This window comes from Prionailurus bengalensis, chromosome E4 (assembly GCF_016509475.1).
Source record: "Prionailurus bengalensis isolate Pbe53 chromosome E4, Fcat_Pben_1.1_paternal_pri, whole genome shotgun sequence".
In the NCBI taxonomy this organism is placed as follows: Eukaryota; Metazoa; Chordata; class Mammalia; order Carnivora; family Felidae; genus Prionailurus; species Prionailurus bengalensis.
Genome location: NC_057360.1, coordinates 53,256,092 through 53,274,839, shown reverse-complemented (window position 1 = coordinate 53,274,839; position 18,748 = coordinate 53,256,092). Strand labels below are relative to the sequence as shown.

The window sequence follows — 18,748 nt, the reverse complement described above, 5'->3', positions numbered from 1 at the left end:
AGCTTGTTGCGTTATCATTTTCTTCCTCTGTGCAACCTGCTCGCCTAAGTAAATTAACTGCTCACTCCTCGGTGATAGGGCCACCTAGTTTTTGTAATTTAAATGCAAGTTGTTTTCTTGATTTGCAGGATACATTCGGCACATTGTTTAATATGCTACAAGGCAGGAAACTATGGGTTGAAAGTCAGCTGGATAGGGGCGCCTGGGTGGCGCAGTCGGTTAAGCGTCCGACTTCAGCCAGGTCACGATCTCGCGGTCCGTGAGTTCGAGCCCCGCGTCAGGCTCTGGGCTGATGGCTCAGAGCCTGGAGCCTGTTTCCCATTCTTTGTCTCCCTCTCTCTCTGCCCCTCCCCCGTTCATGCTCTGTCTCTCTCTGTCCCAAAAATAAATAAATGTTGAAAAAAAAAAAAAAAAAAAAAGAAAGTCAGCTGGATAAATTTATAAATATTACTTATTAAAAATTGTCTTTCACAAAAACATAAAGTGTATTTTAAAAAAACATATTCTTTCTAAACTATCACCTCCATATGTACACACCATTTTGGTACCTGTATATTTCTGCTAAATTTTTACTAACCACAGATGAACAGGAATGTTATTGAACATTCCAGAAGCACCCATTTTAAACTTTTGCATCTCGGGGTGCCTGGGTGGCTCAGTTGGTTAAGCGTCCAATTTCGGCTCAGGTCATGATCTCATAGTTCCTGAGTTTGAGCCCCGCATCGAGCTCTGTGCTGAGCTCAGAGCCTGAAGCCTGCTTCAGATTCTGTCTCCTGTTTTCTCTCCCCCTCCCCCTCCTCTGGGAGCTCACCCTCCGTCTCTGTGTCTCTCTCAAAAATAAACAAACGTTGAAAACAATTTTTTAAACTTTTGCATCGCTACGTGATATCGTGTGAGGTACACGCACCCCCACATTTCTTCAATTCAGTTTTAGGGTACATGTTGCAAACTGACAGCACATAGGCCACATTTACTCCCCCCTCCCCCCTACACTGTTTTGTCTGTAGTATTTTTTAAAAAATAACAATCAGAAGGTCTCACATAATGATGATGATTTGAGGATTGGTTTGAAAAATCAATTGATTGTGTGAAACTATTCCTGCATTGCTGGAGGAATTATACCAATTGTCACTGACTAATGCCTTCTGCTTCAGACAGGTCACATGCTTTCTGTCTTCCTCGTCCCCATAGGGATAGGAGGTTCTTATCCCTGTTAGATATAATAAAAGAAAATATTTCAGCCTAAATGAAATACCATGAAGATAAATTATATTAGTGAAAAAAATCATATTTTTATAAAAAGAGATACAAAAACACCTTCAGTTAAATTATACATGCCATTCTCAGAAAGGCCCTATGAGATAGAAACTGGAACTTTGTAATTCACTCAACATTATAGTTAGTAAGCAGTCTTCCCAAACTCAAACTAATCAATTTTCAGCTATTTCTCATGCATTTTGCCTCAATGGTTATGAACATTTGCTGAGTGATTTATTAAGATCCTCCACACTTTGACTCTAAAATAAACAGACAAATAAGAAAATGCCCATGAGGGGATGCAGTGGAAAGGCAGCACGTCTCCTGAGGTCACCTCACTAACAAGGTCACCCATGGCCAGAATAGACCAAGAAGGCACTGGAGGTAGTGAGAGAGGAAGGGACTGAAAAAGAGGAATGAAAAATCATCCAAATGCTGTTCATCTTACCATCCATCAAAAGCTCACCCCAACCTCCGGATGTTCACATCTTGTACCACATCTCCCTCCCTTTCCATCTCTCTCCTTCCTCTTTTTCACCTGCCCTCTCCTCTTTCTCCTTTTCTCTTCTACCTTTCTATGTCTTTCCTTTCCTTCCTTTTTCTTCCACAGACATTTATTTAGGACTTCTTTCTGTCCTGGGCACTGGTAGTACAGTGATGGCTGACATTACTCCTGCATTACAATATCTCAGTAAACTCTCTGGAAAATTCACAAAGTATGAAGGTGTCACCATTAAGAGAGTAAGTTTAAATCCACAAGAAAGACATCTTCATCATCTTGATCTCTTAGTCAGAAGCCACCAAATTTTGAAGAATTTAGACTGTCCTAAATTTAGAAGAATTTCTGACTTTGTCTGAATTTATCTTGTTCGAATGGCAATACATATTAATAATTTCCAATGTCAGCCCTTTTTTTGTTGGTTTATTTATTTATTTTGAGAGAAAGAGAGAGCATGAGGAGGGGAGGGGTAGAGAGGGACGGAGGGAATCCCAAAAGGCTCCACCCTGTCAGTGCAAAGCCCCATGAGGGGCCCCATCTCATGAACCTTGAGATCATGATCTGAGCCTAAACCAAAGATGAATGCTTAACTGACTGGGCCACCCAGGTGCCCCTGATGTCAACTCCTTTAAAAAGCATCCACCATTGTTGGTGCACCTTGTTCCTTACTCTTCCTTCTTCACTACAGTTATCAAAGCAAATAGGCTGTGTTTGCCTTTTCCGTGGGCTGCCCTCTTGTTCACTTGTGTGCCTGTTGTAACCTGACCTTCTTCCCTTATACTTTACTGACATGGTGCTCTTGAAGTCCTCACCTCATGATCCCATCCAAAGTTCTCTTCTCTATGCCATCCCATTGTGTTTCTCTGCCTGTCAATCTAGAGACTACAACTAACCAGCCTTGGAGTTGGTTGTGGCCATGTGCCTGTGTTTATGCCAATAAAATGTGAAAAGAAATTTGTGTGTCATTCTGTGTCATAGTCACAAAACATTGGGCAGATCCCTATCTGTTCTTTCTTCATGATTTCCCTGAACTGGAATGTAGACATGGCAATGTTCGCAGTTTCAACTCAGCAGGCATGGACATAAGACATCCAAAGCCCCATAAGAGAAAGAACTTGGATTGTTGAAATGGAACACAATCTGATTCACTCACCTTGGGGCTATTATGTGAGTTATAAATTAACATCTATTTTATTTAAATCACTTTATTGGTGAGCTTCTTGGTTACCTCAGCTTTGGTAACTATCTCAGTCTGTGTTTGCTCATATCAATTCACTTAAGGAGCAGAAATTATCTATCCTGTTTTCATTGCCAAATGTAAAATGATGAATAATTAACACATCTCATATACAATTTCCTTTAAATACAATTTGCTCTGGCAGGCTATTGATAGGAGCTAGGACATAATGAGAGATGAAAGTAGCTCATGAGGTTTCCAAAATGCAGTTATTTGTTTCTGATTGATGCTTCACCTAGATAGAAAGCACGAGATACCTTTTTGAGAAAAAGGAGGAACCTGGCTGGGATCACTGGTCAAGAGGATCTTCCCAACTCTTTATGTGAGCAGTTTTACCCTCAAGCAGAGTCCGAGTAAAGAATTTTCTCAAGAAGTAGTTTGATTAAAAAACAATTGTTTTTTATTAAGTAAACTTTACTGCCAACATACGGCTTGAACTCACAACCCAGAGATCAAGAGTCACACGCTCTACCAACTGAGCCAGCCAGGTGCCCCACAAGAAGTAGTTTTGATAATCTCGCATTTTCTAAGAAGTATTTAGTTGATGACACAGAGCTCTGAACCATAGAACGTGGGAAATTGGACACTAATTTGAGAATCTATGAGCAAGACACTTCTATTATAATATAACCTTAATGGAATCCCACCAAATTTTTAAATTTGGACAAAATTACCTCCCAATGCACCTGCTAATGAGAAATGTGGCTGAAGAATTCAATGCTAGACAAATTTGGACACCTATAGAATGGAGTGGTTTGCTGTAATTGCCCTAGATCAGATCACAGACATTTTTGAAAAAGCCAGATAGTAAATACTTTAGGCTTTGCAGGCTACATGCAGTCTGTGTTGCAACTGCTCAACTTTGCCATTGTAGCGCTAAAGCATCAATAGACAACATTTAAACAAGCATGGCTGTGTGCCAGTAACAGTTTATTATGGACACTGAAATAACATTTTCATATAATTTTCACATGTCACAAAATACTATTCTTCTTTTGATTCCCCCCCCCCCAACCGTTTAAAAATGTAAAAACCATTTTTGGTTTGCAGGTTATATATAAACAGATTTGGCCTATAGGCCAGATTTTGCCCATAGACTATCATTGACTGACCCTAGTTTAGATACTAAAAATCTAGAGGATAATAATTGATATTAACAATAATCTTTAAAAAGAATCCAACAGCATTAAAGAGAATAATCTAAGTGCTTTTGCAAGAGGACTTTCAACTAGCCCACCTAACAGCTGCTTTAAAATTATTTAGGAATCTACTACAGAAGAGAGGTGATTGTTGTATATTTGAGAATCTGCTACAGCTAAGACCAATTTTTTTAAGCTTATTTATTTATTTTTAGAGAGGAAGAGAGAGCATGAACAGGGGCAGAGAGAGAGAAGGAGAGAGAGAATCCCAGGCAGGCTCGGTGCTGTCAGCACAGAGCCCAGTGCAGGGCTCGATCTCTTGAACTGTGAGATCGTGACCTGAGCCAAAACCAAGAGTCAGACACTTGATTGACTGAGCCACCTAAGACCTAGGTGGTGCCTAGGTGCCCCTAAGACCACATTTCTGATCAACCCATACAGATTACCACCCAAAATGGCATTTAATAACAAAAATTGTGTCCAGAGGTTATGACCTTCTTCTTCAGTTCACTGAGATTGACCTGATTGATATGCTACAGTTAGAGCAACACCTTTCCTCAGATAAATTTATGTGTACTATAAAATATGGGTTGCACAAAATAGGATTAGAATATCTGAACAAATATAACCTCATGGGAAATCCTCATTTTTTCTTGTTGCTTCAAACACAAGCTGGCGTGTGTACCTCCAAATCATGTAACTCTAACTCAGATATTCACACTTTAATTTCTAAGTCTACCTAGTTGCCACAAAATCACTTAAAATTAAAGAAGTCTCAAGTGAATCAAATATCAAATCCTGCATCCCATAATTGCTACTGTGTTTTTTATTTTATGTAATGGGATTCACACAGAAACCAAAACCATAAATCTGAGCACTCTGAAGCTCTTCCTCATCCCTTCTAACCTCTCTGGAGCCACTTAAGGACCTTGACTCCTTCCATCTAGTAGGTCCACCATTCCTTGGGCCTTCCCAAGTCCTCTAGGTGGAAAAACTAAACACAATCAGAGATGGTCTGTTTCTCCAACAGTGGCACAAACTGGTCACATGACCTCACCCAGATGCAAGGAGCCCAGAAAATATATTCTGGCTATTTGACAAGAAGACAAAAACATGGGTGTTAGTGAATGCTAAATTTTATCCCCTATAATCAGTTCTAAAGTTAAATTGCTATGTGTCCTATTAATGCTATTGATAGTTACTGCTATCTTTCCCTATTTTTCCATGATGTTCTATTTTATGTATGATACAGGATTCAGTGTACTGTTACTTTCCTTGCCCTTCTCACTTTCCATTTTTAATGTCTGATTTATAAATTATTATATAATTATTTTTTCATAATTATTTTCTCAAAATAGTTTCAATTTTCTTTATCAATTCCAAATTTTCTCAATCTTGAATTCTGGATTTTGAATTACCTTTTTGTCTTCTGGATAATATTATTGGGGAAATTTTATCATTAACGGTAAATAAATTCATTATTCTTAGGGGTTTTTTTTTAATTTTTTTTGCCCTACATAAGGAAGTCTCTCTGTTGTATTTGCACATAGTGACTTGGATGTGTATGAAATTCTTGGATCAAAATATTTTTCCTCAAAACTTGATGAAATTGCTATACTGTCTTCAAACATTTGATGTTCCAGATGAGAAGCTAAACCTTATCTGTAATTTTCTCCTTTGTAGATGATCTTTTATTTTATTTTATTTATTTATTTTAAACTTTATTTATTTACCTGAGAGAGAGAGGAGAGAGAGCACAAGCCAGGAAGGGGCAGAGAGGGAAGGAGAGAGAGAATCCTAAGCAGGATCCACAGGGTCAGTGCAGAACCCAACACAGGGCTTGATCTCATGACCTGTGGGATCATGAACTGAGCTGCAATCAACAGTCAGATGCTGAACTGACTGAGCCACCCATGCCCCCCTGTAGATAATCTCTCAATTTTTAGTTTACCTTTGAAATGTTATAGTGTTCCATTAAATGTCTGTGTTTGGCTATATTTCCATTATTTTGATCAAAACTGCATTAATCTATTCAATTTATGGACATAAGCCTTTTTGGGGGGTATGGTTTCATGAGGTATTTTATGTCCATGATTATTTATTCCATGTATTTGTCAAGTTGATTAGGTATTTTTGTTCTCTGCCCTCAATATCTGTAATTCTGACTTTCACTGATTTCTTCTCAGTTGTTTTCCTCTTTATTCTTTCCAACTGTGCATTTTTAACTCCTCTCTTTTCTACTTGCCATGCAGATTCAGCCATTGCTTTTTATGTTTCCTCGCTTTCTTATTTAAGCAAGATGACTTAACATCTCTGTCTTCATGTCTGGCTTTTCATGATTACGTACACGTTTCCTAGAGGCTTCTTTTTCAGAAAGGCATCTCCCTTTTGTTATTTTTAAGAACCCAAAGCAAATGTTTTGTAAAACTTTCATTCTCAGAGAAGTAATACACACACAAATCTGCTTTTGAAAGTTCTAGACAGTGTTTTCCTATCTTATGCCGTGAAGAAGCCTTGTAACTTAATATTTTTCTTTTAAAAAAGGGAACTGTATTCAGGCTTAGCTTTTACCAATACACAAGGAGGGTGAGATTTACTTGGCTCCTCATTCCAGCTATTTCTGTTCTAATAGCATTCCTCTCTCAGAGGTAGACTCAAGGTCAGCAGCCTTTAATTTTGTGCTGGCCTATTGAACTGAGGATGTATCTTCTATTTCCTAGACAGTCCAGTGACTTGGGAAGAACCCACTGAAGTTTAAAAACACGTTTGAACAATGAAAACACATACTCTTATGTGTGTACGCCTGCAAGAACTTCTCATCAGATGACTAGGATATGAAAATATAATATGTTCCTATAATTTTTCTGTGTTTTGGACTCTGTACTCTACTGTCTAAATGAATGAGGAAAAAGAAATGTTGAAGTAGATGTTGGTGAGAGGCAAGACAGTGCAGAAATCTGGTGCTTTTTGCCCAGAGATGCTGCCTGTTTCAGGTTATAGAGGTCTCTATATCATGGAATAAGACATAACCAATGGAACTGAATCACCATCTTTTCCTATGGTTGGGGGGACAATAGATTTTTTTCTATTTCAGATGGGTTGACATATGGTACATGGGTAAGAATGGGCATTTAATGGAATTTTATCCACATATTAACATACAGTCTTTGCTCATCTTGAACTTTCAGTGCTAGTTGCAATATTTTTGATGTATATACATAGGTACATTGATTGGAACTTGATGGAAAAGACATCAGGCACATTTAATAACCCAGGTAATACCCATTTATATTTGCAAGTTTGAAAGCACTGCATTAAATTGTATCTTTAGGGCTTGGATTTCTAACCAGAGTCCTCATTTAACGAACTAAAATTTTACAATATGTACATCAAATCCAGTGAATTTTCCATTATATCTCAACTGCTATAAATTAATGAGTAATGCAACTGTAAGCCAGTAGAAAATAATTATAATGAAAGAAGGAACTTTTGCACTCATAGCACCAATGGCTTTGCTATACTTGACTAATATATCTGGGAAAGTATTGATGGTTATGAATAACCAGTTCCTGCCAATACATAATAATGACCCCATTATTGAAGGTGCTTACATTTTGTGACATCAGAAAAAAACAAATCTTATCCTCAGAGTTTTCCAGATTCATTGCTAAAGATCTCTTACTATAAACTCCTTCACATATGCTAACATACCAAACCTTTTCAACTATTGCTTGAGCTAAAATCAAAGCAGTAATGTGCTCAGCATTCAGTCTTTATGCAAAACCCTCAAGATCTTAATGAAAAGCGGTCCTTAAAAGAAAGCCATATGTTCTCTAAAGCCATCTTGCACTACATGGCCATGTATTATGATCTCACATATCAGAGACACTGTACTTAAATAACCATAAAGAGTAATGCCACATTTTCCTTTCAGTCCTTAGACTAGTGCTACTGAACTGTTTTGACACATACTTTTACATACAATTTCAGGCTCGTAAACCAACATTCTACCTCCAATTCTAACATGAACCAAGATAATAGTTTCTGCATAAGGTCTTTGAAAATAATACTGATGTAAGGAGAGCAGTATACTACTTATGCTATTTCCTAAAAAATAATACTAATATAAGTAGAACATTGTATTACTTATACTATTTCCTACCTAAGAAAATATGGCTTTTTTAATGTTTATTTATTTCTTTTGAGAGAGAGAGAGAGAGAGAGAGAGAGTGGGGGAGGAGCAGGTAGAGAGGGAGAGATAGAATTTCAAGCAGGCTTTGTCAGCACAGAGCCCAACCTGGAGCTCCATCCAGTGAACTGCAAGATCATGACCTGACCCAAAATCAAGAGTTGCATGCTCAACCAACTGGCCACCCAGGTACCCCCAAAATATGGCTGTTTTATGTCTTCTTTTTAAAGCATCATTGTAAAAAGGTAATGAGAAACAGAGCTTAGGCCAAAGAAGTTGAAATTGGGTGAAAGAGGGAAAAGAAAACAGTAGCCTGGTTTTTGAAAGGATGACGGTTGAGGAATTGATGAGTTATATTTGTCAGACAGTAAGTGATTGATTTTGGCATCTTTTCAGCATTTGTCTACATCATAAAACACAATGAAGTAGGAGAAAAGAATGAGAACCTTGATAAAATTCAAATATCATCCTGGGATCCTACTGAGCAAATCCTTAAGGAGAGCGTGCTGTATCACTCTGCTACATCAAGAGTGTATATAATAGGATATCAGTCCAATGTTCTTTTAGGTATCGTTTAGAAGATTTTGTTAGCAATTTTTAAAAATGCCTCAAGTTCTAGGACATGTGTGACGATATGCCTTTAATTGTATTAGCATAGACTTCTCTCAAGGATGATATTACTTAGAAACAGAAGTTGTTCCATGTATTGAATATTTTATTTTACTCTTAGTTTCCTTTTGTAAGTGTTACATTGCAGTTTTGAAAATTAGTTGAATAACTATAAGTAACATAATTAAAATATTTAAAGGAAATTTAAAATTTTATTTTCCTATAAGGATAAGTATCTATGCAATTAATTACGGGATGAGGGGGAAAAAATTAACTTCGTTAAAAAGAAAAGAAACCAGCACCACCAAAAAGAAGTTTCCATGAGCTTTCCATTGTCCCCTTCTAGAAATAGCTAAAGATAAAATTTATTTTCTATCTTTTCCCCTGAGAACCTTTCAGATCAGCCACATTTACAGTATCCTGCATTTATTGTCAACAGCTTTTCAAGACCTACAAGGTGATGTTGAATATTATACACTTTTTTGGAGTTCTGCTACCTCAAATGAATCTCTAAAAATCCTCCCAGATGTAAACTCTCATGTCATCGGCCACTTAAATCCAAACACAGAGTATCGGATTTTTATCTCTGTCTTCAATGGAGTCCACAGCATCAGTGGTGATGTATTGTGTGCAACCACTTTCGATGGGGGTGAGTCCAGACTTCAAGGGACCCTTGGCTTCAGAGATGCAAATGAAATTGATTGATTCTTGCTGAGGTTGAGATCAGTCATCCCTCCATTATAAAATTTCCGGTGTTGGAGGGAAGGGGGTTGGGGCTAAAACGCTTAAGTGCTCGCTGTCGTCAAGTGGCAGATCAATACGTGGTCCCTTAGAGACAGTAGCACAAGGCTCTAATAATGGGATATTAGCCCAGTTTGTTCCTGTTCTTTTCAGTGTATGCTTAGTTTGGAGCTGAGTTCACATCAATAAATGGTGACATTTAGAAACATTTTGTTCTAAAGATTTGCTCTTAGAAGCAGTATGCTTTTCAAAACGACAGCCAAACACAGTGAGGGCTCTCCCTGAGTCACCAGAAATGGTAGGTGGAGGTTCAGCCACTGAGAAAAATTGCCTCTGACTCATTTCTAAGCCAGTTAGCAAGGGGGAGGAAGCAAGGGAAGCAACTTGTGAATCTGAAATGTGTTTGGAATGGTCTTTCTAATCTTTTTGGCTTTATAAAGTCTCATTATAAACATTATAATATCATTACCTCCCAAGCAAGTGTTCCAGGTCATTAGCAGAGCACTTTAAGTGTGGAACCCATTTCCCTTTGTGGTGCCAAAGGTCGACACCTTTTGTTTATAAAATAGAATGGATCACAAGGACAATTTTTCAACTAGTTAAGATGGGTTCTTATGATAAAAATAGGTCTTTGCATAGTTATTTCTGACATGCTTGAATAATTGTGTAATTTAACGCCAAGCAAGATTTTTTTCCTAATGTTAGATTTCATCATTACCTATGGTAATCAACATTCAAAATCATTTACATAATGACAATATTGCATTATTGCTTCATATTGCTTGAGTTACAAGCTAGTAACATCAAATGATTTTTTTACGTTCCACCAGCCTCAGCCTCAATGTATTTGAGTTTTATTTTTTGCTTAAGGAGCAAATTTTCTTTCCTTTTCCCTGGGAGGTATGGCGTGAAGGGATGGGAAAAGAGACAAATAATAGATATGTGTTGGTGGTGCAGATGGGTGAATAATTTATCATCATATCCCACTGGTCACATAGTATTGAAGATTAGCACTATGCTGGTGGTATAAAGCATTTTACCACCAATTCTTATGGTTTCTGACTGAGAGTATAATAAGCCAATTTACAGAGGACTACAGACTGTGATAACTTCATCAGAGAAAAGCAGATAAGCAAGGAACCCTTTGCAAAAACCTAAATACTAATCTGCATTTAGTTTAACAAGTGCTTTTTCAGAGACAGCTGGAGTTTATTCAGTTTCTTCCTTTAATTCTAGAGCCTCAGGGCATGCTTCCTCCAGAGGTTGTCATCATCAACAGTACATCTGTACGTGTCATCTGGACATCTCCTTCAAACCCAAATGGCGTTATCACTGAATATTCTGTCTATGTAAATAACAAGCTCTACAAGACTGGAATGAATGTGCCTGGGTCTTTCATTCTGAGAGACCTGTCTCCCTTCACAATCTATGACATTCAGGTTAGAACACTGTTTTTTGATGGCTAAGCTTATAGGTGTGTTAAATAAAACATTGCCAGGCTATGTCTCTAAGTGAATACCTTCCGTCTTGGTTACAGATTATTTATTTACTGGGGAAGGGGAGAGAAAAGAGGGAAATTGATTAGGATTAAATCTGTTTGCTGTGGGCAAACACATGAGTCTCAGGAGAGAAGGTAATGGTAATATGGAAAACGATGGTGATGATATTCTTGCCGGCAAAATGAGGCAAATCACATATTTGCGGTAAATCTTGCTAAGCAGTTCACCTTTATCCTGATTCTTTTACTGATATCAAAATCAGAATCAACCTATGAATGTGGAGACATTCTTCTATTCCTATTTCTGCTATTTACTAATTTAATAACTTCAGGGAAGCCGCATAACCTGTTTGGTGTCAGTTATCTTTTTTATAAGGGCAGCGGACTTGGTGACTTAAAACATTCTCTCGACCTCTAGCATTCTGTGACTCTGAATGCGGCAAGAAAACATAAATGAATATATGGCAGACAAAATATATTAAAGGGTTTGACCTGAAGATGAAAGAAATTTATCTGTTGTCATCTACCAAATGTTTGTCGACCCTTGCCTATGTGAGAACAGTTATCCTTAAACTTTTTTGCCCTTGAACCTCTTTGATAATCTAATGATGTCAGTGCACCCTGCCCTAGAAAAACACCTATGTGCCTATATGACAAAAGTTAGTGTGCAGTTTCATATTGCATTGACCATCTGAGGCCCAACTCATAGACCTCTTTGAGATCTGCTGATCTTTAAAATAGAAAAAATATAGAGACAACTAAGGAATCTTCAACAAAGAACTTTCCCCCAAGGAATTGGAACTCATTACACTGCTGGGATATAAAAGATAACAAGGCCAAATGTGGAAATTAATGATAAAAACAGAAACTCAAAGTTTATAGAGAAGGGCTGTAATGTAGTAAAGTTTTAATTAATCTATGCTACTTCCAACATTTGTAAGAGCTTTGTAAATAATTTTCAAAAGATATTAAGCATGGAAATTTTCTTTGACCACAGAAACATTCACTGGCTTTGTCTAGTGAGTGCTACCTCTTTCATTTCCCATCCCCTTCTTTCCCTCACCTTGGAAGGGGAAACATACACAGTCATCTGGCTAGAGCCAATGCTTTACCACTCCCCGCCCCCCCACCCCCCGCTGCTAGGCCTAGGTTCCTAAGAAAACAAAATAAAAATAAAAGAAGAAAGGTATGCTGATTAGTTTTCATTACATTCCATGATTTCCATGAACTCACCTGAGTCATCTTAGAATGGAACACACACAGACTGATGTTTATGTTCACGGTTCTTAGAGTGAGTCTCTATGTGCATGTACATCATAGAAAATTAGAAAATAAAAACCACATTCAAAATAATTATACATGTAGCTTTGTGAACAATGTTGGCTTAGGAAGGTGACAGAGTATTTGCTGTATTATTCTTTTGGGGGGCGCTGATGGAGAAAGCTGGCTGAGTCCTCAAAAGGCAACTTATTTATTTGCTTTATCAGGACTCAGAATACAACCTAAGGTGAGATCAATAGGGGCTATGCATGCATGCACGTCCTCATCCAGCTTTCTGACTATGTAACAGTTGATGTGTAAGTGTTTCAGTCATGTTGTCCTATAAAAGGCTTCACTCATCCCTACTGGTTTGAGTCACTAGTGGCCTGAAAAGAATGCATTTTGATCAGATTTGGGACATCTAACAAAATAAGGAGACAAAATACCAAATTATAATCTAATATTTTAGTTGTGTTATTAGTGACTAAGATGTTCTTATTCTTGATAAACTATATTTTTGTGAAGCTCTCCACAGTCCAGGAATATTCCACTTGAAATAGTTGTTGCATCACTGGAAATTTGAGTAACAGATTACAATGATTTTTGTTCATGATGTCAAAGATGATTTGGGATTTGACTCCATTTAAAATATGCATCCAGGGGTACCTGGGTGGCTCGGTGGGTTAAACGTCTGATTTCAGCTCGGGTCATGATCTCGTAGTTCCTGGGTTCAAGCCCTGAGATGGGCTCTGTGCTGGGAGTGCAGAGCCTGCTTGGGATTCTCTCTTTCCTTCTCTCTCTGCCCTTCCCCCACTCACATGCATGTGCATGCTCTCTCTCTCAAAGTAAATGAATAAATTTTGAAAATAAATAAGTAAATAAATAAATATACATGTATATACCAGTGTATGTGTATATATATACATATATGTATAAATATATACGTATAAAAATATTTATATGTATATGTATATATACGTATATGTGTATATACAATATGTTGCACCTAATTGATATGCCTACTACTTTAGGATTAGGTTCTCTGTGTTAACCCCCTCTGTCAAACATGTATTGATTATAAAGCAGACATATAGATCCAAATATCTACTTTTTTGAATGAGTTATTTTATATATCCCTTCTATATAATTTATATATATATATAATATATATAAATACATTAAAAATGTCAATTTTTGATTCAATTTTGTTTTTATGTGAATCAGTCAACCTTTATATTTGTGGTTCATTCACATTATGCAATATAGCTATAGCAGCAGAAATATCCCAAAGATGAAATTTGGTCTGTTACCTTAGTAAGTTGAGAAAAATATTGACACATTTCTCCAAGGTCAAAATAAGAGTTTTCTTGAGAATCATTTGAATAGAGCTAGTAGCTTAGTTTTGTTTTGTTATAACTTTTTTTTTTAATTTGAGAGAGAGAGAGAGAGAGAGAGAGAGAGAGAGAGAGAGAGAGAGAGAGAATCTTAAGCAGTCTCCAAACTCAGTGTGGAGCCTGGCATGGAGCTCAATCCCATGACCCTGGGATCATGACCTGAGCCAAAATCAAGAGTCAGACATTCAACTGACTGAGCCACCCCAAGTGCCCCAGAATATAGCTAAGTAGTTTGGAACTTAAAGCTATGCTTAGTATTTAGATGATAAGACTAGAATACAGTAAAGCCTGGATTAGATATCTCATATCTAATCAGCTTGATCATATTCCCTGATTTCTCTCACCCCCAATTTGCAAGCTGATGAAAATGGAGTCATGAAGACTCAATAAAATTATTTGTGCCAGTTCCCATTAATATTGAGCACATATTACTTACATAATGAACTGGAGTTGATTTTTAGTTATAATTATGCACCATATAGTCAAATATTGCCTAATATGTATGAAGTTTTATTGTCATTAATTCTATTGCAGCAAGTATATTTTAAGTTCATTTCCCTTTAAATTATTTGGGGTTTCATTGGACATACTCAGAGTGGAGGGCCTTGGCAGTGTCCACATCTCTACTAAATATTAGTAGATAGGAAAAATACTATATGGAATACATGAAATACTATATGGCATACATAAAGAACACAACTCAAACAGCATCATAAAAATGTGCTTCAACTCCCATTTAGGTGTAAAGTGCCCCATGAATAAAATGACGTAACTACTAAATACAGTAAGAGACACATTTGTCTTTTCTCAATTGCCAGTGGAAATCCAGAGAACTGCTTCACTTAAAAGCTCAGTATTAGTGTTTAAGATGCATCGGTATCCAGCGTCCCCCTTCATTTTTTATGTATTAGCTGCTGAAAGTAAGTGAGCATTGGAAAAAGTACAGTTTCTCTTTGGCTTATCCTTTCATTGGAAACAGAATCTTGTCACTTTGTGAGTGTTTCAGTAGCAATCTTTTGTACATTCATTTGTCTCTCCTCCACTTGCTGAATGTGTTTCTTTTGCGTTACTAATGCTTGATGAACTCGATTTCTAATCTTTAGTTACTCCACCCTGCTCAGTTTTTAGTCAGATTAGGCGGCAGAATTAAAGGGATAAATGATGATTTTCTGCTGTGATTAAGGTAAAAATACAACTGCAGCTGGAACAGATGAATATAAAGTAGCTCAGCCACATTGAAAGGCTTCTCTAGACCTCGTTTTTCTTCCATTGCACGTTAACATTTGAGCTATTTGTTCTAAAATGTCAAGACTTCTGCAAGAACTCATCATTACACTACCTGGTTGTAGATCTAGAGAGCAGTATGCAGTGATAACCTACTAAGCTTATATACTGTCACCTAAACATCTTCCATTCCTTACTGTGCCCCAAAGGGATGAATATGTCTGTCTCTTTCTGAAAGGTTGGAACCAGAGACTAAACATCACCATTTTCATCACTAAATCAACTGTCCTGAGCTCATTTCTATATCATATTCTGATTTTGAACCAATGCAGTCAAACAACATCAAAAATTAATATTTATAGAACTCTAAGAAGTTATAGAGAACTAATAGGAGAGTCCTATGAAATGAAGGTGGGTGGATTCAAGCCACTGGCAGTGTATATTTTGAAAATAGTTGGATTTATTCTTTTCTAAACTGTTTGTAGGTTGAAGTCTGCACCAAATATGCCTGTGCGAAAAGCAATGGCACCCAAATCACCACTGTGGAGGATACTCCAAGTGATATACCAACACCCACAATTCACGGCATCGCTTCAAGGTAAAAATTATTTTGCCAGTTAATGTCAAGAGCTGATCAGAGGCACCTGCGTGGCTCAGTCACAAGCCTCTGACTCACCACTTGTGAGTTCAAGCCCCTCATTGGGCTCTCTGCTGTCAGCGCAGATCCCCCTTCAGATCTTCTGTTCCCTTTCTCTCTGCCCCTCCCCAGCTTGTGCATAAGCTTATGCATTCTCTGTCTCTCAAAAATAAATAAACTTAAAAAAATAAATAAAAAGCTGATCATAAGCAATGAACGTTAAAATCAAAGATTTCATCCTAACCATAACAATTTCATTTTAGAAAGTTGCTATAAACACCTGTGTAAATCAAAATTTTTGTATTATTAGCTATTGATTTTCACTGGTCACATCACCTAATACTTAAGCTTTAATGTCCCCGATTTCCCAGTTTCACTTCCCTTTATTTAGTAACCTGTGAGCAAATGCTTAAATGCATGAAAGGGTTTCTGTATTTAAATGTGTCATTAAATGAATCCTTTTGTAAGGCAAAGAATACAATTTTCATTAGATTAATTACCTTCTAAGTTACTCTCTTTGAAAAAAATTAGATTTGCATGTATCAGATTGCCTTAAACCTAGAAAAATCTGTAAAATAAACAGGGGAGATAATGTCTGGATAACCATTACCACTGTTATGAGATTCTTGGTACAATCTCATTATTTTTCTGTGCTCATGTATTGCTGAGAAGTAGCCATAGATTGAAAGTGAGTCTCTTTTCAGTTCAAGTTAACAATAATAATGATAAAAAGATTTAATGTCAAGTATCCCAAGCCAAAGTTGACACGAGAGTAGTTCATCCCTCTACATCAGTCTGAGGCTAGAGAAAGAAATCTGAGTACTCCCACATCATACTGGGATGATGTTCCAGCTAAATGAATCACCCTTCACCTGTACACACACACACACACACACACACACACACGCACACACCCCACATACACACTGACCAAAATAATCGATTTGTTATAAAAGATTTCAATTCTGAAGGATCCTTTTGCAACATATTAACATTTCTATGTTTCTTTAAAATCAGTTTAAAAATATCTGTACTGATTTAGGGAACTAAAGATAAAAATAATTAGAAAAAAAAAACCCAAGTAATTGGATGCTTAGCTGTTCAGGGCAAAAATCATGCTTTGTCTCCTTGAGTCCATCTTTTATCTAACACATGACAGATATTTATCTAATTTCACATGTGCTAATTAATTGATAATCTTGTCAGCAAATTTTCCCTATCCACAGAATTGCCTACTATGCAAAGGGAAAATAGTCAAAAGAAAAAAAGTACCAGCAAATACATTTGTGGTTATAATAATATAAGAAGAAAAATTAATTTAAAAAGTATAAGGCATGGTTTTAAATTTTCAAAGTTTTCAGTCTACTATAGAGACACTGCCCTAAACAAATGTTTATAGAATAATGTAAAAAACTCCACAACATAAGTTTATAATATGCAGGAAAAAACATAAAGAGAAAAACACTGAACTCTACCCAGGATTATCAGTGAAGGCATCATGGATGATGCAATAATTGAGTTCTGTCTTCAAGAACTCAAGGAAGAATTATAGTTAGGTGGGTGTATGTTGTCAAATTTCTTGTTTGTTCTCATCCTCATGACCTAAGCCCAGATGAATGGCATAAAGGAGTATGTCTTAAATTACATATTTATATGTAGCTAAAAATCTGTAGGTTTTATTAGACATGGGACAAATGTCTATATGTGTCTGTGCTTCTAGGATACTTTTTTTTTTAAAAAGATTCTTACAGATAATAGCAGAGTAATAGTTGTGGTTAAAGATTATTTACATTCAAATGTATAAGTTGATGGCAAAAATATTAATGAAGGCATCATACAACAAGAGGAAGAAAAATGACAGAGCAGAAAATAGAAGAGAGATTTCAACACAATTTTGGAAGCAATGTTTGGCAGGGAGAAACAAATGAGTTAGTGCAGTGGAAAACATTTACAACCAAAGTTTGGTTGGCAGAAGGAGATAATGACACAAAACAAACTAATTTACCCTGCAGAGAACCTCAGTGTCTGAGCACTTACAAGTTTTAAGGTTAGTGAAGAAGAGGAAGATGTAAAGTTCAAAGCTGGAATCATGAGATTAGCTAAAAGTCTGGGGACAAAATGTGGTTGGAACCTGTAATTAGGGTTCTCCAGAGAAACAGAACCAAAATCTGAAAACCCAGGAAAGCTAGTGGTGTAGTCTCTCAAAGTCTCTCTGATTTGAAAGTCAGAGGAGCCAATGGTATAAGTTCCAGTTCAAGTCTGAGAGGAGAAAAAGACTGATGGCTTAGCTCAAGGAAGCAGGCAAAGAAAGGGAGGGAATTCTCCCTTCTCCCACCTTTTTGTTGTATTCAGACTCTCAACCGATTGGATGTTGCTCACCTACATGGGGTAGGTAATCTGCTTCACCAAGTCCACCATTTCAAATGCTAATCTCCTTAGAAACAGCCTCACAGATATACACTGAAATAATGGTTAGCCAAATATCTGGGCACTTTGTGGCCCAGTCAAGTTGATGCATAAAATTAACCATCCAAAAATTCACGGTGCCCTACCTCCATAGTATGTATCCTGGTGTCTACTTCTCTTGCTCCATCTAGCATGTTCTACTACCATGAGATCAGAAGTGTATTCTCTGGACAAACTGAACAGAGGCATCTAGGAATTAAGGCTAACTAGGCACAGTGGAAGGCTGGGAGGAGGGGCAAAGCTAAAAATCATGATAAAGTGGAAGACCACAATCAAAATGATGAAACCTTCGTTGTTTTCCCCAGGTCTGTTCTCAAAAGCAAATGTTGTGAGAAGAATGTTGAAATTTCCAGATATAATTATGGGCATATCTATTTCTTTTTTAGAGCTCTCTGTTTTGCCCCATGTATTTCGATGCTTTATGATGAGATTCATATACATTTAGGATTGCTATGTCTTGGTAAATTGATTCTTTCATCATTGCATAATATCCCTTTTTTTCTGGTAATTTTCTTGTTATAAAGTATACTTCGTCTGATACTAATATAGCCACTTCAGCTTTCTTTTGATTAGTGTAATTGTGAGTGATTTGGGATTG

General features: G+C 37.0%; 1 protein-coding gene across 1 annotated transcript in view; it reads left to right on the top strand.

Annotated features, from left to right (window-relative positions):
- The window catches only part of USH2A (usherin), a 736,138-nt gene that overhangs the window by 509,611 nt on the left and 207,779 nt on the right, over positions 1 to 18,748 (top strand). The window contains exons 45-47 of the mRNA XM_043568966.1: positions 9,370 to 9,579; positions 10,908 to 11,110; positions 15,533 to 15,645. Coding sequence (XP_043424901.1) covers positions 9,370 to 9,579; positions 10,908 to 11,110; positions 15,533 to 15,645 — 526 coding nt within the window. The remainder of the gene's footprint in view (positions 1 to 9,369; positions 9,580 to 10,907; positions 11,111 to 15,532; positions 15,646 to 18,748) is intronic.